Source organism: Chanos chanos, chromosome 10 (assembly GCF_902362185.1).
Source record: "Chanos chanos chromosome 10, fChaCha1.1, whole genome shotgun sequence".
NCBI lineage: Eukaryota > Metazoa > Chordata > Actinopteri > Gonorynchiformes > Chanidae > Chanos > Chanos chanos.
The window spans coordinates 21,058,216-21,079,231 of record NC_044504.1 but is presented as its reverse complement, the minus strand read 5'-3'; the positions used below and the strand labels follow the sequence as shown (position 1 = coordinate 21,079,231).

The window sequence follows — 21,016 nt, the reverse complement described above, 5'->3', positions numbered from 1 at the left end:
GAAAAGAAAAAGAAAAAGAAAAAGAAAAAGAAAAAAACCAAACATTTGAAAATGTAGAGCTATGATAAACAGGATGTATGGGTTTGGAAACAGGATGTGTTACCTGTCTCTACAAAAAAGAGCAGTTAGGTTATTGAAACTCACCTACACACTGGTACATATTAAAATTATGTGCACATTATGACTGTTTTTACTGTCATGCACAAAAGGAAATATTTCCCATTGCTTGTCCTGTGCTCTTGCAGATTGCATACAAAGGTGAGTCAAATGAAACATTAAAAATAGGAAATTTCATTTTTTGTACTCACAAATTTTGGATAGTGCTCTGAGGTAACTGCTATCTCCTAGTGTAGCTGATGAAAGGTAAGGGCTTAAAATGATTTATTTCTCTGTTTGTAATATTTATTAGTATAATTGTCCTGAGGGGGAAAAATATGAATGCATTTACCTCATCCCTTTATCAGTGTTTAACCTGATTTTCTATATATAACCTTAAATGGCCTAGTGTTGCAAATGCATCTGAAATTTGAAATCCAAACATCATCTTGTCCTGAAAAAAATAAATCATGAAAGAAAAAATATTTCAAGGGACCGAAATTATGCTGAAATATACTTGTTTTGATTTAGAAAAGTGAGGAGCTGTTGCCTCCCTTAGGCTTTCATACCTTGACAAGACTAAAATACCATGGTGCAATGGATACAAATGACCAGTACCTATACACAATAACATAAATACATACACACAGTCTGTTAACTTGAAATACGTTTTCATAGTGATGATGATCACATAAGCAAGTAGTTGACTTTTTGTGAAAATTTATGAGCAACATCAATGTTTCATTTCTTCTCTTGTGAAGCACTGTTGCATTTGCAGAAGGAGACCGAGGTCAGTGGAGGGTGTATCACTGAAGAGGGGGAAACTTAGTAACACTTAATAACCTTGCAACAAATGTTAATGACAGACATCTTAGGCCAAATCGCATCTCTAATGGCCGTTACTTGTGTATGAGTGTGTACGTGGACATGTAAGCAGATGTTCTGTATCAGTCAGAAGGAGCTTGTGACTCTGCGTTTATGATTTGTGGTCAGTGTGAAGAATGCTTCATTTAGCATGTGTCTGTTTAGATAAAGCTCCTCTTTACCACCAGCGAAACAGACCACTGAAGAATCACATGATATTAATAACTTGTTTTAACATTCGCAAAAACAAGTAGAAAATAGCTTCACAGCTTCAGAGAAAATGAAAGAAAAGGAAAGGAAAGAAGGGAAGGACATTATTAGTCACTTTATAGGAAATCAGACATTTGACAACCAAGGTGTTCAACCCACGCAAGACAAGTGCACAAAACTAAAAATGTAAGCTGAATTTTTATTCTCATTTTAAAATAGTGATCAACTATTAAAAACAAGGCGAGGGAGGAATATCAGTTTCAACACAGCACCTCTCATTAAAAAATTCATCAAAATATAATGAGACTAAAATAAAATGATCTGTATGTTAGGACTGAATATCCATATACACTCACAAGTACACGGTCTACGTACACATATGTTCATATACATTTAACATAGGTGAAATGGGTCATGTCAGATCTCTACATGTGATTACTAAACACTGTAAAAAGAGGAACAACTGATGGGGAAGAATGACAGAAACATGAAAACGCACAAACATAAGTGACTAATAAGCAATACTGAGTTCAATGTAAAGAGGGAACGTGTGAACATTTGCCCACTGACTCATCATCTCCTTGAGATTTTGTTTACTGGAAATGTTTTTCAAAAACGATGTACAATTCTCTCATGCAAATTTTCTTGCGTAATTTCCCTTTACTGCTGTCACATTCTGAATCGTAAGCAGTCTTTGTCTCGTGTGTTTTTATGGCTTTGTGACAGGCACCTGATCAAAAACTGTCACAGAGTTGTATATAAATGCTGTAGAGAGAGGGAGAAAGCTCCATCCTTAGCAGGTGGTTTACAGATATAACCCATATATCTGCAGAACGATCACAGAGAGGCAAGTAGAGGGCACACACCTGTCTCGACATATTGACATAGACAAAGAGAAAGAGAGAGAGAGAGAGAGAGAGAGAGAGAGAGATAAAAGAACACAGAAATAATTCATTCATGTTTCTTTCCACTGACAGAATGAAGCTGTTGATTTTTGCCGCGGCTGTGGTGACAGTGGTGAGTGCTGCCAGCCTCTCGTTGGAGGATCTGGAGTTTCATGCCTGGAAGATGAAGTTTGGTATGGAAAGATATTTACTGTTTCTCACCTTTAAATTTTATCCTTAGGAACAAGAGCACGGCACACAATGGAGCATTAAGGTCGTTTATCATCTTTTAATGTGTGTTATTTGGATGTCAGCATTGACGTTTGTATGTAGCACATATGCATGCATGTACTATAACTGCAACAATCTGTAATTTGCATCTTAGATAGGAACAACTATAGTTGTTGTATGTATAGAAGTAATAAACTGATAATGGAAAAACTCATCAGATAACTTACCAAAAAGAGATCAGCAATGCCCTCTAGTGGACAGACACGGAAAAATCAAACTTTCTGTTTGACCAAGACTCATTAGCTCATACATTAGATTTTAATTTTGTATCCTATTGACATTTTTTATGAAATGTCAATAGTTAAATCAATTTGTTTTACATGGTTGAGGACAAAGGAAATTGATTTTTTTTTTATAATTACACAACCTTGGGTGACTCATCTCTGTTTATGCGTGTCTCTCAGGGAAAATCTACAGGTCTTCGGAGGAGGAGGCCCAGCGAAAACTCACCTGGCTCTCAAACCGGCGTCAGGTTCTGGTCCATAACATGCTGGCAGACCAGGGCATCAAGAGCTACCGTCTGGGCATGACCTACTTTGCTGACATGGTATTAATAGGTTCTTGATTCCTCAGACTTATCCAATGGATAATTAGAGTGCAATAGTTAAACATTTAACGTTTTATGGAGCGCAGATTAGGTTATACCGTAGCTATGGAAATTATGTTTCGTTTTGAAATTCTTTTAAATGTACAGATAATTAAGGATATTCACCAAAAAAAAACTCAGCAAATCATGCCTAAATGTCATGTATCTAAACTAAATTTGCCCCCTTGTGATATTTTGAGACTACTTTGAGTTAAGTTGAATATTTCTCTCAAAGGACAACCAGGAGTACAGAGAGACAGTCTCCAAGGGATGCTTGCTGCCCTTCAACAGAACTAAATCCCGCAGTGCCGTCACATTCCTCCGCCAGGCAGGGGGAGCTCAGCTGCCCAAAGATGTGGACTGGAGGGACAAAGGCTTCGTAACTAGTGTCAAAGATCAGAAAGACTGCGGATCCTGTTGGGCCTTCAGTGCGGTGAGAGTTAGGGATAGTGTGACTGTGTGTGTGTGTGTGTTGCCCATCTGAGAGTTTCTGGTACACGTTTGTATCATTAAAAAATATGTAGCTTCTTTGTTTCACTAGCATTTCGCTCCTTATTTGCTCTCATCTTGGCACCTCCCTATTGTTTCTTCTTATGTTATCCTTCCTCGATCCATCTCCTGTCAGACGGGAGCTTTGGAAGGTCAGACATTCAGGAAAACTGGGAAGCTGGTGTCTCTGAGCGAGCAGCAGCTGGTGGATTGCTCTGGAGATTATGGGAACATGGGATGCGGCGGTGGCTGGATGGATGATGCCTTTAAGTATGTCAAAGATAACGGAGGCTTAGACACGGAGGATTCCTATCCCTATGAAGCCCAGGTAAGGCTTCACTGATGCTGGTGGTATCACGACATTGTGTCATCTACAACTCAGTCACAACTCTGAAAAGTTCTGGAGGTCATATGGAGGTGGAAACTATCACAGACAGTTCTAATTTGTTTGGCAATATATTGACCAGTACAAATTACTCCACAATGATGTTACACACTAAGGACCAGTTGTCTTACAAATAAAAATTTTTTATGGGTTAAAAAATTAAAATTTTTTTTTTTTAAATTTAAGTATTTCGTAGACAACCTCCTTGGTTCTTTGGTAATTGTCATCCCATGCAATCCAAATATATTTTATTTTCCATTGAACAAAATCGATTGTCTACAACTCTAGCATAAGTGCTTACAACACAATGCAAATGGTGTGGCAACTTTTTGAATATTCTGGACTTCAGTTAAATTGCCTTCTCAATGGATGTCTTTGTAAAGGATGGGGAGTGCCGCTATGACCCAAGTCATATTGGAGCCACCTGCACAGGTTATGTGGATATCACCAGAGGTGATGAGAGTGCCCTGCAGGAGGCTGTGGCCAATATTGGACCTGTTTCAGTGGCTATTGATGCTGGCCACGCTTCCTTCCAGCTCTATGAATCAGGTAACATTTTCTAGGAAAGAATTCACTCCAGTGAATTGTTTCGGGTTCCTTTTCTAACTTATATTATCATGTTACTTTGACTGATCCAGTGGTTGGCCAAACAATCGATTGATTGATTGATTGATTGATTGATTGATTCACTGACTGCTTGATTGTAGGTATCTATGATGAGCCAGATTGCAGCAGCAGTGAACTTGACCATGGTGTGCTGGCTGTGGGATACAGCAGTGAGGATGGAAAGGACTACTGGCTGGTGAAGAACAGGTTTGGCATTATTCTTTAGATTCCAGTTCAGAGTAATTGAATGTAAAATAATAAACTTTTTATAGTGAACACAACACTTCATAAGGACCCTATTATTGAACAAGCTGAGGAGTTTTAGTACCAAGGCAAGATGTAAGATTATGTGGTGGCAACTTTTTAGTACAACAGGACTTTTGAAGTCAGTCATTAATTCAGTGTGTATGTGTATGTGTATGTGTATGTGTATGTGTGTACGTGTATGTGTAAATGTTTTTGTGACAGTTGGGGCCTTGACTGGGGAGAGAGGGGATACATCAAGATGATCAGGAACAAACATAATCAGTGTGGCATTGCTACATCTGCCAGCTACCCTCTGGTTTAAGGGTAAGTTCAGTCTGTAGTCACTCAATTAATACATGATTAGACCTACTAACATATGTATTTCCTCTCAGGTCACTCAGGTCACAATCAAATGACTTATGAAGCATAAAATATCTACCGCTGGAATATTTTCATGCAACAAAAATGAAAAGATTGATTAACAGCTGTATAAATATGCAGTCCAAATACTGTTATTAATTATTAAACCTTAGTAAGAGACTCAGAGAGATGTGAAAGCCTGCCTGGTGTTTCTAACTAATTTCACCTAAAAAAATGACAATTAAAAATGACATTTTTATGTTAGCTAGACTGTCCAGTTATAGAGATTATGCAGTGTACTGTGGGAAAGACAGATGATCCTCTTCACTTTTCCTCCTATACAGGTGCATGCACTCACTCCCATGGAGTTTAAGAGGACAAAGGGACTGACTTGAACTGAACAAATCTAAACCATACTTACTCAATAATTACCAATTGTAAAGAATTATGAATTACTTTTTATGATTCTTCAAATTTGTCATGCAGAGATTTAAGTGCTGGACAAAGATTCACAATTGCCCCATTACTTGAAAATGTAGGACAGGTATCTCCAATCTCTCTCTTTTATTTTTATTTCAATCATTTTCTGTTGTTGGAAAACATGTCACATTAAAACAGAGACATCGAATACACATCCATTTGTGTCTTTTTTCCATATTAATTTTAGTTCAGGGATTACATGCATGCAACATTTTTATACACTTTTAAGAATTTAACATATAATGAAGCTGACATATAAAATATATTGGCCGATTTCTTGTGTGATCAGAATTGCTATATTTTAAATACTTGATATAACTCCTCATTGCATCAGTCATCCAACACAGCAGATGATGTGCATTGTGCACATTTGGAGGTTAAAAAAAATCGAACATGTTGTGATAGTGCCATTTGACTACATGACGATATTTTAACTCTCCGCTATGTACCACAAGGTGGTAGCATCTGCCAGTCAAAACTGCATCACAGACCCTGCAACAGAGTCTTGAAGTAATTTTGAGAAGCTGTTCATCATTTTAATGAGTAAATCTACCTGATTATTTTCTTTGAATTTACAAAAACAAGGCGACTCAAGAAAAAGTACCCAGGTGCAAATGTGGCAGAGGTTAAAACATTAGCAGCAAGGGAGAAAAATCTGAAATTTAACACGCGAACACTTGCATATTACTTGAAGCTTGAACATGAATGAAAAACGTCCATTTTGTGCTTTGGTCTAGAGCATTGTACCATGGAGTTAAAAATCATAATTGCAATGACTAAACCATAGACACTGGCACCTCTAATAATGTGAAATATATTCAAAAATATTCTCATTGTTAGCATATAAAGTTGGCTGAGAGACAAAAGAAGTAAAGGCTATCATTAATACAATGAAACTGTATTGAACTGATACATATGTCTGTGTCTTTTTACTTATAATGGTAAGATTACCTCAACACACCCTTAGATGACGGAGAAGAAGAAACGGATGGAAGCCAGTAGGGAATCAAGAATTGGTCCACATTCCCTTTTTTGTATAGTTCACACCTCTGCCAAAAAATTCAGCAGTAACATCATAATGGCAACACAGTTCAATGAACAAACACCAAATATTTTTACATGGGACATGAGAATGTGATGTAAGATTGCAGTTGTAAGTATTGACAAACAAGCTAGCATTTCTAGTTCTCTGTTTACTTGATGTAGTTTTGACGCTATCAGTGAGGTCCAACAATTACAGTTCATATGAATTTATTCATACAGTATATACCTTGAAACAAGCTGATTTTCTTAATAGTGAGGATTACTAATTGGGAAGCCAAGTGGTCCGTCCTCTAGGTACAACAGGCTGTTAGTGAGTGAGGTAGTAAGCTGTCGATAATTCATGAGACTGGAGTTTGCAGCTAACAGATAAGTTTGGTTACAAAACATCTCATAGTTCTCATGGTAGTCAGTAGCCATTTTAAATGATGGTGACATTCTATCTACCCTGAGTCATTTACTTATTCATATTATTTATTATAGCAGAGTGTCATATGGGTTATCATATAGAGAAAGCACTCTAAATATCCAATAACATTTGTTTTAAAAACTTTTTTATTTCACAAGTACATTGTATGTTGCACACAGTCCACCAGGGTGTGTCTTTATGAGCTCTAGATCACTTTTGGATGCACTTTTTCATATTTTTGTTGAATCTGTAATGGACAACACATCTTATATTGAGTAATCTGACATTGGCATTTATTAACAGTGCAGATACTTCTACCATGTGTTCTGTGTTCAGCTGTATTATTCACAAATCAGAGGCAAATTTAATAAGATGTATGTAGTTGTAAAAGTACAAAAGGGAGACTTGAGTAAGTGTATACATGACAATATATCACTCATTAAATTATTATTTGTTTACATGTAGCAACTCATTTTTCTGTTATCATTAATAGTCAAATGATCCAACAAACACATTTAGCATCAGCTAATGTAAAGCTAACATAATATAAAGAAATGACCTGTAAATAATTAAAGAATACATAATTTTCCAACAATTTACCTATTATTTGCAAACATGAGTACACAGTTTGTTAACAGTGAATTATTAAGGAGCAGTTATGATGTATTTTTTAGTTTTCCCTGTCTAAGTATATCATGAATAGTTTTATCACCTGTTCTTGTTATGGGTGAGCTAAATGCAGTTCAAAACATTGGATCAAAAAGAAATTGTGTGGGTTGGCAAGGGCACTGATATGGTGTGAAGGAAATACATTCACCTCTTGGTGTTGCTAATCTTTTGATTAAGTCAGTATTTTCGACATACCATTCAAGGAAAGTGCACAAACTAAAACTTTTTCTAAACCACGCTATGATAATTATTCAGTAACCTCTCTAATGAAGCGACGGTTTTCAATGTGAATTTTGAGTCAATCACTCGGTAAAATAAAAAGAATCTTCTTTCATAACACTCTTCTGTGAGAAAATATATAGGTAATTTTCAGTTTGTCTCTCACACACATACAAAATTCTCATATATACACTGCATAAAATGCTTTCACACCTCTGTGGGAGGGTTATCTATCTATATCGGTCCATGAATGTAGTGTGGAGGAAGTTCATAAGCGGGCCATGTGTGAACATTTTCTGGTGGTATGTGTGAAAATAACGCTGCTTTACCAACGTTTATGTCAGCTCCACTTAAAAGACAGAAATTATGAAACATATAATCAAACATCGTCTACATGATTACGCTCTTTGAATTTATCAACATGAAGTGAGTTGAGAAAACTAGCAAATAGGAAATGTTTGTAATACTTAGCTCACGAAGATATAAAATAAGTAAAAATCTGTCATTAACGGCCATAAAATTCTGTCAGATTGGTCTTTCCAAAGTCTGTAATGCGTTTAGCTGACACTCTTAACCAAAGACACAGTTTTTCTCTGTTAGAGGTCACAATACCAGCGAGCCAAACCTGAGAATTGAATTCACAAGCCCCTGCACACTTATATGAGGGAGACTGCAGCACGATAAATTCATAATGTCTGTTTGTCAGTGGTGTGGCAAAGGACCGGGGCACGTGCTGGTGCCTGCTTTTTGTGTCTCTTGACCACAGTTTTGTTGTTTGAAATTTTCTCTTGTAGCTGTATGTTGTAAAGGATCTGTGTATGGGGCCATGGAGGGCAGTAGCCAGGTTATATGCAAACAATAGTAGTCCTTTGCTACCTACCTCTGAGGCCCACTTCTGCTTCCAGGTTCATTGTAATTTGGCCTTTGGAAAGACAGTGCTCAAGTGAAAGAGAAAGAATTACATACTTGCTTCTAAGGAATTAAGGCACAGCAGATGTCTTCTCATACAGATTACACTGAAGGTACTCTACTAAGATTCAAAGAAAAGTTTTCTTGAAGAAGTAAAACATTTGGTGTCAAAGGTATAAGAAATGTCTGCCTGCCTGCCTAATATTTGGCTCAGTATAAGACTTTCTGTTTTTTGTTTTTTTCTCCACAATGGACATGTGCAATTGCGTCTACTCTTGTTGGTTCCCACCAGTGCACAACCCCTGCACCAGCGCTGGAGGGTGAGATTATACACATACATCCTCCAATACAGGAAAATCCAGACAAATCGCCTATTTTCAGGTCCCAGTGTATGAGTGTCACCACAGGAATGCTACTGAGCTGATGATTTATAGGAATGTGTAGAAATCAGTTATTAAACTATGCGGTGGTATGCCTGTGCGTCTGGAATTGGCTGGGTACAGCGAGGTTGCAGTACTTGTCTGGGAACAAAAACGACCAGTGTGGCTGAATCAGTTTTATTGCTTGTGGTTTATACTACATTAAATTCTAATATTTTGGCCTGCCATATATAGTCAAGTTTCCTGGAAAGACATTTGTAGTATTCTGTAGAGAAGCTAAAAATATAATAAAAAATTCACTTAAACTGGCAACCACAACAGAACTGAATGGGAGAAGCAGACAAAGTTGAGAAGATTAATCTCTGCGTATCTTTAGAAAATGCATGAAAATCTCCTTTTTGTCTTTTGCTCTGTTGGCCTGTTCAGGCTGAAGATTGACTTCCATAGGTACTACAGAGATGAGGAGCCTGAACTGAGCCATAAAGAAGATACAAATCTGCAAATAGACAAGAGTCGCTCACTAATGCAAAGCATTTAAACATACACAGAACAGACTTCTGTAATTGCACACCATTTATCCACTGTCAAAGTCCGTCCCAGTACTTCATATTCCTAGTCCATGTTTTCCTTGTGTTCTTCCTGTGTCTGTCTTGCATGTCTTGTCAGGTGTCTGTTCCAGGTTTGTTCCAGTCCATGTTTTAACCTAACCCTGATCCCTGGCTGATTGATTCCTGCACACCTGCTGCCACTCACCTCATCTGCCACAGCATTTAAACCCTGCCAGAATTCCACACTTCTTGCCAGACTATCTCGCCAAGTTCTCTGCTTTCTGTGTTGTTCGCCTCGTTGTATTTTTGCTCTTTGACCTTAACTGTTTTTGGACTGTTGACTTTTTGCCTTGTGTTTTGGTACTTTTGCCTGGATGTTTTGTCTGCCTGTTACTGACCCGCGCCTGTTGTCGCCTTGTGAGTTCTGTTTAGTCTGTTTACTTTTGCCTGGTTTTTCTGCCTCTCTGTGCCTCCAATCTGCCTGTTCTGGACTACTGTTTTTGCCTCAGCCCTACCTGTACCTTCGCTGTCTTTTGCATCTATTTCTTTATTAAACATCCTCCATGTCACTATTTTTGTCCATGGAGTCTGCTTTTGGGTCTTAAGCTCAAACACGGCCTCACCGACCCTAACATCCACACTTGTAGCCAAACTAAAAACTACACGCTCTTGAGATGGAGCATGTCACATTCTGTTCATCCTGTGTTGCACAATGATTTTGGTCTTTTTTTTAAATGGTCAAAGTTTGTGGTATGGTTATTTGAGCCTTTATTATGCAAACAGTTCACTAAATCTCAATCAGCATTAGATTACTAAAGTAATTGTTAAAGGACAGATCTCATGAAAATGTTTGCAATGCTAGAGAGTGATTTGCAAGTAGCAAGATTAGTTAAATTGGTAAGATATATTGAAGCTATAAGAGTTGCTGTAGTTTTCAGTACATCAAATGTATATTGGCAACATTTCCAACAGTATGTTAAGAAAGAATGGTGGAAGAAGAGAAGAAAAATACACTAACAGCAGCTCTATCAGCAACAGTTGTCACAGTTACATATATGATGTGATCACACTTTAAAAACCAAGATACTCACAAATTAAAAAAAGGCACAGTATGTTGGAGAAAGGAAGTGACAAAAAAAGCTCATTTGGAGAAGTTTAGCCACAGATAAAACCAAACACGTCAACTTTTTGAGACCAGTTTTCAAAGACTGATAAAAAGACAGGACATTTCACTACAGCAGAATGGCCCGCCTCTGTGAAAGGTTAGTCAAAAAGCAAGGGAAAAAAAGTCTACAAAAGGCTTGTTTCCAGAGTTAACACAGCAACAGTTAACGCAGCAACAAATCAAAAGCAATTCCTCTGTTAAAATAAACCATTAATGGCAAGTATTCTCTATATCATTACCTCTGAGCATAAAACAGTAATATCCAGGTGTTCAGCAACAAAACAAACCAGTGTGGTATTGACACTGATCAATTTCATTACTTGTGGCCTGTCACAGATTTGCTTTCCTGTGGCCAAATTTCCCAGACAGACATAAGACTTAATAGAGGAATTAAAGGAGTCTTTGAAATTCACTGAAACTGGAGAACCAGACAGAGGTGAATTGGATAAACAGACAAGGCCATTTTAAAGAAAAATTATCTGTGTTCCCTTTTGGAATACATCAAAGTCTGTTCCCTGACCTCTGTCCAGTTGTCCTGTTTCAGTCAAAGACCAATTTCCATGGACACCTCAGAGATGAGGAGCCTAAAAAAAAGTATCTTGCACATCATGGAACACATCATATTCTGCTAATGGCCCATAGTGATTTTAGTCTTTTTCAAAAAGATTAACAAAATTTGTTTGTGAGAAAAAATTAGGTACTTGGAAAAGAAAATCAGATCTGTTTCGCAAAAAATGTGCTTAGTATAGAGAGTTGTGTGTAGCCATTTTAGAAAGATTTGCTGATCTTTGTGATTTTGTGACAAACCAGCAATGGGGAGCTTACAGTTGTTCAGGATAAAATAAAAACAAAACAATATTTGGATTATTTTGGTTTTTGTGCTGGCCATTTATACAAAGTAAGTTGCATTCATCAGGTATAAACAACACATGTAAACTGTAAAATATAAATGCTTCTGATGAGGAGGATGATTTGAATCATAACCAACTAATAGCTGAGTATGACTGAGACTGAATTCAAAGTCTGTGGTTGTCTACAAAAGCCTACACCCCTGCAGATCTCTCATACAGATACTATTGTGTCATTTCCCTTAATGATATACTAATTTGTTGTTGCAAACAGCTGGTTTGTCAAACCATGTCACAGAGTTGTATATAAACCCAGTAGAGAGAAATTGAACTTCACCCTGCAGTAGTGGCAACAACTGTAGAACACAGGTGGAGAGGTCAGGAGAACCTACATATTGTTATTGTTTCATACACTGAGAAAGAAAGAGATTGAGAAATAAGTTAAATTGTTACATTGTCATAACAATTTAGCTGGTATCTAGATAGTGAGAAACAGAGAGGGCACGAGAGAGTGAGAGAGACATATGGATAAATAATAATAATAAAAAAAATCTTGTGATTAATCGTCATAATTTTTTCATTAGATATATTCTTTTCTCTCCCTTCCTACAGAATGAAGTTGCTGATTTTAGCTGTGGCTTTGGTGACAATGGTGAGTGCTGCCAGCACCTCACTGGAGGACCTGGAGTTTCACACCTGGAAGATGAAGTTTGGTATGGAAAGATTATTTACTGTTTCTCCTTTCAGAGAGCACAGACTGCAAGGTGTTACTGGGGTCCCTTTCTCTTTTACTGTGTTATTCACAAATCCATGATGCATGCAATTACATGTGTGTAATTACAAAGGCAGATACAAGAACAATTTTGTGGTTCAATTTGTGCATTTCAACTAGCAGACAATGAGAGGTATGAGGTAAGAGAGGTATGTAGCGGTAAAAACGGCCGTCTGTCAAGGAACTATTATATATATTTTTTTTTAGTTGGGCGCCAGACGCCCTTCAGGAGCGTCACAGAGAAAGAGACACAGAGAGAGAGAGAGAGAAGAAGAAGAAGAAGAAGGGAAAAATAAAGAAAATAGGCAAGTCTACACTAGGTCACTTTTACTCCTATCAGACCGGCATATGTTGTCTAGTAGGGCCTAGATTCATATGCAGCCTGTCGCAACTAGCTCAAATTTCAGGGTAGTAAACATAAGGCATTCAGAAATTTAAAGCAATATTCCCAAAATGAAAACAGAGAAAATTAACAACACATATGTCAAAACCAAAATATATATTTTCGGGTTTTTAGAGGTCCAATTTGAGAAGCGTCATAAAGGTTGGTCGGTTGGAAATGTCAAATGCTGGCATGGAAGTGCAACAATATTTTCTGGTTGTACAAAAACAAAAAAAAAAAAGGAAAGAGAAGGAAAAAAACCCCGAATGATAACAATCAAGACGTCGGTTAACAAAGTTTATACAGTACATAATTTTACTGATTCAGTTCACTGGTCTTATTTACATATAGCCTACACAGGGCAGAACTGAACGTTCTTTTACCTTGAAGAAATAAGGGAAAGGAGTTCGTCACTCCTAAACTACACTCTCCGTGAAGAATCCACGTATCCCACCCGACAGCATCAGCAATGAATGAAATCGTTGCCAGCCATGCAAGTCAAATTACTTATGAAGGGAGAATAACAGACAGTTTAAGACGGAAGGGAGAGTCACGTGGGGAAAACTGGGAAAAAGCCGGCAGGAGGAGTGAGGAGTCGGGGCAACAATCCGCAGGGAAGTCCAACAACCACTATTCCACTGCGATAATCCTTTGCGATAAGGAGCAGGTTATCCAAAGCCAAACGTACAAAACGAGTCTCCCTGTACTGAACCACCGCACTAATTAAAGAAAACGGACAGTATACGCCGCGTAGACTGGAGGCAAATCCGCATAACTGTCGGTTCAGGCTTCCCTCACCATAGCAGGAATCACGCCTTCCTAAATCCTGCGGTGGCCTTCTCCAGTCAATGACGAGTAAACAATGACGTACCGGCAATCAAGAAAATAGAGAAAAAAGTTTGGAGATGGAAAGATCAATGTTTAAAATATAAAAAAATATAGTAAAGGGAAAATGATAGGAAAGCGCGTCAGAAAATACAAAGCAAGTTATTTGGCGTATTATAAAGATTGATAAGCATGACACGGTGAAGGGTCTGTCGTACACCACAGGTATAATTTAAGGTGTGGATAAAGTGTGTAGAGGAATTTGATGAAATCTATATGTATGGAATTTACACAGAAAATAATGGACATAAAAATGACAGAAAAGTTTATTGTTCATTTAATAGACAGCTTTTGTTAATTTAGATTAAGATGATTGAATGCTGCAAACTATTAGCTGGGGAAAGCTTTTACGAGTTTTGTTGTGATGTGTATGTGTGTGAAGGACTGTATATGGTTCACAGGAAATGTATGGCCGCCATGGCGCATCCAGTTAGAATGCAAGACAAGATGTTTCTTTAGTGGTTTTTATTAAATAGAAAATGGAAAGTACGGAGAATATGTGAATGTATGGGTATGTATATACAATCACGGTGTATATAGAGCTCTGGTTTGGGGGTGTATGTATTGGTGTGTTTGTATTTGTGTTTTGTGTGTGCTTTGTGTGGTTCTGTATTTTTACATTTATCGCTGTTATTGTTAACAAATAATTTAAATACAGTTTAGAAGTTTCAGTATTTATGAAAAAGTTTGGCTAAGGACTTTAAAAATTCTGCAAAAACTTGAATAAAGCTGTTTCCAACATAGTAATAGTAATAGCAGCAGTATTTGTGAAATAATAATATATTTATTTTTGAATACTAATTTATATGTAATTAGCAAAAACAAACACAGAAACAAACATTTACCAGTTTAGGCTAAAGTTATGCATATATTTTTGGAAAACAAATTCTAATATTTAAAGAAAATCACCTGTTAAAATTCAACTAATTGGCTATTACCAAAAATTTCCTATCATTGACATATATGTGTGAATAGTTAGCTGAACTGACTACAGTTCACTGCTACATGGTATGTACAGGTGAAATAAGTCAAATCCAACACTTTGCAAAAAGAGATGGTTTAGACTGTTGAGAGCAGTCTTTTGCTGTTATAGAAATGCAGTTACCTCAAGGTGTGGTTGATCTTTCAATTAAGTTAACCACGGAAAGCCTAGATTGTCACGGTCCAGCCTTGCTCTTCCAGATCCTAGTCCATGTTTTCCTTGTGTCCTGTCATGCATGTCTTGTCTGTTCCAGGTTGCTCTGGTCCATGTTTTACGCTGTTTCCTGCCTGGTTTCCGCTCACCTGCTGCCATTTACCTCATCAGCCACTGCATTTAAGCCCTGTCTGTTTCCCCACTAGTTTGCCGGATTATCTCACCATTTTCATGTTTCCTGTGTTCGTTTGCATCGCTCATGTTACCTTTTTGACCTCTGCCTGTTTTTTGGATAGTGTTTTTGCCTTGTGTTTTTTTGGAACTGTCTAGGACAGTGGTGTTTTTCAGATTTTGACAACTCTGAGTGACTCATGCTTGTTGTTCTCTCAGGGAAAATCTACAGGTCTGCTGAAGAAGAGGCCCAACGTAAACTCACCTGGCTCTCAAACCGCAAATATGTTATGGCCCACAACATATTGGCTGACAAGGGCATCAAAAGCTACCGCCTGGGCCTGAACCACTTTGCCGACATGGTATTAGTCAGCTCTTCGGACATGTCAAGTGGACAGTCAGGGTGCTGCTGTATTGCTTGTTTACAGTGCATATCATTAAGACTGACTGACTTTTTAAAATTAGTTAATAGATTTATGAACAACTACTAAGCAGTCAGTAGGATAGGAGATCAAACGGAGCACTTGATGAGTTTGATTAGATTTTTTTTCTTCAAACACATTACTTTCGGTGTTATGCAACATACATTGGAAAATAAAATACTAATACAATTAGCAACTCTTTACACTTAAACAAAAGTGAAAAAAAAAAAAGGCCAACAGCTAGGCCAAATTAAGGGGCAAATTAATTTCTGTCTGAAAAATAATAGATCTCTCTGTATGTTCTTGGGGTGAACTATGAGATATCTCTGTTGTTATTTTAACTTTAGCAATTAGTAACAAAATAATGTTATCAGACAAATACTTGAAAGGATAAAACCTCTACTGGGTATCTTTATATGACACACATGCATTTCATTTCAACAAGCAGTGTATGACATTTTGGCTATGATCACAGGGAGTAACCAAACAGTAGAAGAAATGCTACATAGCCAGGTGCACACTCCTAAAACCTACATGATAGTTGTACTGTGCATTGGGACTTAAAGCGACAGAATATCCACCTCATGGTTTCTCTTCACTGAACTGTGCAAATGATTATAATTTATTCTTCACACATTGGTTTCTTGAAAAACAAGTTCCAGTTCTGTTCATTTAAATTGAGTATTTACATGTTGTTTACAGGATAACCAGGACTACAGAGAAATGTTCGTTAAGGGGTGCCTGAGCTTTCCCGAGAGCATGAAGTCCCACGATGAAGTAACCGTTGTTGACCAGGCAGCTTCACCAGTCCCTAACAGTGTGGACTGGAGGACTAAAGGCTATGTCACTCCTGTCAAAGACCAAGGACAGTGTGGATCCTGCTGGGCCTTCAGTGCGGTGAGGGATAGAGAGAAAGAGAAACAGAATTGGGCAGAATCTAACTCTGTCTGTATGCGTTTTCAGATTTAACATATTTATCATGCCTTTCTCTTCCCTTGCTCTATCAGACAGGAGCTCTTGAGGGCCAGATGTTCAGGAAGACTGGTAAGCTGGTGTCGCTAAGCGAGCAGCAACTGGTGGATTGTTCAAGGCCTTATGGGAATAAAGGATGCAGAGGTGGTTTGATGAGTTGGGCCTTTAAATATATCAAAGCCAATGGAGGTCTGGACACTGCACACTCTTACCCGTATGAGGGTCGGGTAAGTCTTCACTGTGGAAGACACAGTCACCACTTAACTTATTCACTCCTGACTTACGTGCATTTTGTCATAGGCAAGGGCAGGGTTTGAATTACGGGGGGGGGGGGGGGGGGGGGGGTAGTCTAACCCCACCAAAAGAAGTAAAAACAACAGTTCAGTGGGGGGGTCGAAACATTTATATATCCCTATGCTAAACAGCCTTGGAGAAAAACGTGACACCCCTGATTGTCATTGTATAATTCGCACTCTGGGCAAGGGGCAAGGGATCTATGAGATCAACAGTATCATAGGTAATTCTCAGACATATGGCTTTTTCAGGTTCTAAATAAATGCAGTACAAATGTTCTCATAAGGACATGGGGGGAAATCAATTGTCTCTCACTTTAGTCTCGAACAGAGCTACGCTGATAGTGTGATGAGGTTGTAACCTAAATAATCACTCTCTCTAAATCTCCCCACACAGGACTTCCGTTGCCGCTTTAATTCCAGTGCTGTTGGGGCGACCTGCCGTGGGTTTGTTAACGTGGCCAGTGGGAATGAGAAGGCCCTGCAGCGGGCCGTTGGCACTGTGGGACCTGTGTCTGTAGCCATTGACGTTAGCCGCCGCTCCTTCCAGTTCTATAAATCTGGTAACGTTTTGGAGAACCAGTCTTGATATAAGAAGTATTACACATATTGTCTATTATACCATGTACAGAGCAAATAAATGAAAGCTTTGTTAGAGAAAAAGCTTTGAAAATACATTATATTATTATTAAATTACATTTTTTTTAGATTTGGTCTAAAATTAATGAAATTGTGGCAATAGTTGAGATATCTCTTTAAAAGGTTAGGATGGTCAGTTAGTTGGTGGATTAATGTTCTATTGATTGTAGGCGTCTACAATGAGCCAAGGTGTAGCAGCACGAAACTTGGCCATGCTGTGCTGGTTGTGGGGTATGGCACGTCTGGCTGGCGGCGTTGGAAGAGAGACTACTGGCTGGTGAAAAACAGGTAATGAAATATAAATAGTGAAAAAGAGAATGCCACAAACAGAAAAATCAGCACTGTTTTACTTTATGTATATATGCTATTTCTGAAATTCGAAACAGAAGTTGTTGTAAGCCTTGGCACAACAATAAATGAATACTTTAGACAGCTCTGTGTGTACGTGTGTGTGTGTGTGTGTGTGTGTGTGTGCATGCACATGTGCGCGTGTGTGTTTGCTTGTTTCAGCTGGGGCATTTACTGGGGAGACCGAGGCTACATCAAAATGTCCAGGAACAACAATAACCAGTGTGGTATTGCTTCTGTGGCAGTCTATCCTCGTATCTAAGGGTATGTTTGGTGCACAATTTTTTTCATACACGATGACTGACTGTTTTTACTGCGTTTGGGTAATATTAGAGCCATTCTAATATTTGGCCTGGCACTTCCAGTCAGTTTTCCCTGACACAAATTTGTAGAAGCAAATAGAGAAGTTTGGTCTGTCTTAGGCCTGGGTATGGAGCCAAACATCCAGTTCACAGGGAAATACACAAACCAATGTGTTTTTCCCACCGTTGTAATTATTCTTTGGTGGTTTTAGGATCGTAGGTCTCCTTAAAGAAGCAATCTGCATTTTAAGTCAGTCACAGACTTGATCAGGATTATTATAATTTTGAAATTTTCATTTGTTTTAATTTTAACTTAGCCTTTCAGTTTGGTTTTAATTAGCTTTACAGGTGCATAAGTAATTTTATTTTTATTTTTATTTTGAGAAATTGACTAGTTTTAGATTAGTTTTTAATTAGTTTTAGTTTTTCAGGTATCATAAGGAAAGCCTAGATTTATAGAAGCTGAAAAAGGAATAAAGAAAATGAAATGGGGCACACAGTGGCGTCTCACAGCAAGAAGGTTCTGGATTCGATTCCTGGTTGGGTGGCCAGGGTCCTTTCTGTGTGGAGTTTGCATGTTCTCCCAGTGCCTGTGTGGGTTTCCTCCGGGAGCTCCGGTTTCCTCCCATAGTCCAAAGACATGCAGATCAGGCTAATTGGAGACACTAAATTGCCCCTAGGTGTGAATGTGTGGATGAGTGTGTTTGTATGTGTGTCTGCCCTGTGATGGACTGGCGACCTGTCCAGGCTGGTTTCCCTGCCTTTCGCCCAATGAGTGCTGGGATAGGCTCCAGCACCCCGTAACTCTAATTGGGATAAGTGACTTTGAAAATGAACGGATGAAAATGAAACAACAACAAAGCTGATTTTACCTGCAATTCTACTGCGTTTTAGTTTGTGTTGCTGTATTTGTTGTACTTTTTATGTAATTTTTGCGTCTTTGAAAACTGACACTTTTATTTCAGTCAACGAAATTATTTTTTCACTGCTAGTTTTAGTTTTAGTCTTAGTTTTCATTACCTGTAATAACCCTGGACTTGATAGAACTTGGACAGCCACGCAGAATTATTTTAGAGTGTTTTAAAGCAGAATATTCAGTGTACATTGTGAGAAAATGCGTAAATGTCTTCTCTCTGCCCTCTCCCCTCTATAGTTGAACGATCAACTCCCATGGAATATTGCAGAGTTGAGGAACTTGAATGAAACCAGCAGAATAAAAACACAGGCATCAATAAAAAATGGCAAAGCATCTGGTCTCTGAGGTCTCTGCTGCAGATTTATACATATCCAGTTCACACTTGTTTCATTGTGCACAATCCATTCATAACTATATTCTATTTATCCAATGTGGAGCATAGTGATAGCAGCACTATAACTATCAGCCTGAGCTGTGCCTACATTTTCAGTCAAAGACAAGAAGGGAGGTTTTACACACACTGAACTTGTTTCATTTAACAACACACTTTAAATGAACAGCTCATGTGCAGGGTAATAATATATATGATACAGTGAAAATTTAAATAGAAATAACCAATAAAGGTGACAATAACCAGGCCACCAGAATAGTAACTATTGTTTTTTAGCGATCCGCTAAGGCTGGCAGCTCACCATAAAAGGTTGACTCTTGTTTGTGTCTTAATTGTTTCAAGTTCTGTTGTAAGCTGAGTGTCTGGACCGCTCTCACTGATACAGATGCTGAAAGTGAATCCTCATCTAAAATCTATAGGATGAATTTGATGATAGATGATATATATGAAAGACACACACACACACATATATAAATCACACATATATATGTGTGTGTGTATGTATAGAATCTTTTTTACCTCACTCTGAGATGGTGGTTTATATTCCGTTCCTGGGGATCCTACACATTTGTTTTTAGCCCTGCACTATCACCCGATTTAACAGCTGATTACACTACTTAACTCCTTATCAACAGATCAACACTGTGATCCACAGCCTCTTATGATGGACAATGTAAACCATTACAAATGCTCTACCTCACTCAGACACATAAGGATATAAACAAATCATATAACAAAGATCTGAAACACACAAAAACACACACTCACCACTAAAAGTATTGTTAGTATTAAAGTATTTCCCCACATTCATTGCTTAACACCCTGTTATTCATTTATGAGAAGCTGCCTTATACTTACAATAGCATCCACACATCCAAGCACATATTGAATTCTTTCACATTTTGTTAAGTAGAAAATTCTCTCACATGTCAGCGGAAGGGTTTCAGAATTACACACCCATTTTCACACACTTGCAGTAGGTGTGGTATGTGAAAATCAGATTAGAAGCCATTTAGGTGTGGTGTGTGTGAAAATATGATGTAAGAAATATTGTGTTCAATCTATAAAAAAATACAAAACACATCACAATCAACAATCTTCAGTATATGTAGTGTTGATTTATTAGGAGAGGGGCCTCATAAACTACTTTGCTGACATAGTGTTAATGAGCTCTTTAGATATGTCCAGTGGACAGTCAGAGTGCTGTTGAATTACTTGCTTACAGTGTATAATTTTTTATAAGTTTGCATAATTAAGACTGACTTTCTAAAATTAGTTAATACATTCATGAACAACTACTAAGCATTCAGTAGGTTCAAACAGATCAAACGGAGCATTTGATGTGTTTGATTAGATTTTTTCTTCCAACACATTATTTTCAATGTTATGCAACATCCATTGGAAAATAAAATTCTAATACAGGTAGCAACTATTTACACTTAAATAAAATGAAAGAGAGAGAGAGAGAGAGAGAGAGAGAGAGAGAGGAAAAAAGAAAACAAGAAAAAAATCTGGCTATTGTGCTCAAAAGGTATAAAATAAAATAATAATCCTGTGTGTATCCTCTACCTAAGATATTTTGCCATGACATACATTTCAGTTTAACGAGCAGCATATGGCACTTTTGCCATGCTCATGGGGAGTGAGCAGAAAACAGATGAAAAGGTACATAACTAGGTGCACATTCCTAAAACATACATTGG

The 21,016-nt window shown here is 37.9% G+C and overlaps 2 protein-coding genes across 2 annotated transcripts; both read left to right on the top strand.

The window, feature by feature from the left end:
- Positions 1-2,148: 2,148 nt before the first annotated feature.
- On the top strand, positions 2,149-4,979 carry LOC115823195 (cathepsin L1-like). Its single transcript, XM_030787222.1, has 7 exons — positions 2,149-2,248; positions 2,750-2,892; positions 3,167-3,364; positions 3,557-3,748; positions 4,189-4,354; positions 4,513-4,618; positions 4,880-4,979. Exons 1-7 carry the CDS (start codon positions 2,149-2,151, stop codon positions 4,977-4,979), a joined length of 1,005 nt encoding a protein of 334 aa, XP_030643082.1.
- A 7,062-nt stretch (positions 4,980-12,041) lies between these two features.
- Positions 12,042-19,238, top strand: LOC115823193 (cathepsin L1-like). The gene is made up of 9 exons (XM_030787221.1): positions 12,042-12,062; positions 12,298-12,398; positions 15,250-15,392; positions 16,155-16,349; positions 16,460-16,651; positions 17,115-17,280; positions 17,527-17,644; positions 17,867-17,968; positions 19,160-19,238. Exons 2-8 carry the CDS (start codon positions 12,299-12,301, stop codon positions 17,964-17,966), a joined length of 1,014 nt encoding a protein of 337 aa, XP_030643081.1. The 5' UTR covers positions 12,042-12,062; position 12,298; the 3' UTR covers positions 17,967-17,968; positions 19,160-19,238.
- Positions 19,239-21,016: the final 1,778 nt, after the last annotated feature.

Excerpts from the sequence above, each read along its gene's own strand:
- LOC115823193 (XM_030787221.1), top strand. The coding sequence starts at position 12,299 with ATGAAGTTGCTGATTTTAGCTGTGGCTTTGGTGACAATGGTGAGTGCT. Across the intron at positions 17,281-17,526 it reads CTTCCAGTTCTATAAATCTG|GCGTCTACAATGAGCCAAGG; the intron begins GTAACGTTTTGG and ends TATTGATTGTAG. Across the intron at positions 17,645-17,866 it reads TACTGGCTGGTGAAAAACAG|CTGGGGCATTTACTGGGGAG; the intron begins GTAATGAAATAT and ends TGCTTGTTTCAG.
- LOC115823195 (XM_030787222.1), top strand. The coding sequence starts at position 2,149 with ATGAAGCTGTTGATTTTTGCCGCGGCTGTGGTGACAGTGGTGAGTGCT. Across the intron at positions 2,893-3,166 it reads TGACCTACTTTGCTGACATG|GACAACCAGGAGTACAGAGA; the intron begins GTATTAATAGGT and ends TTTCTCTCAAAG. Across the intron at positions 4,619-4,879 it reads TACTGGCTGGTGAAGAACAG|TTGGGGCCTTGACTGGGGAG; the intron begins GTTTGGCATTAT and ends TTTTTGTGACAG.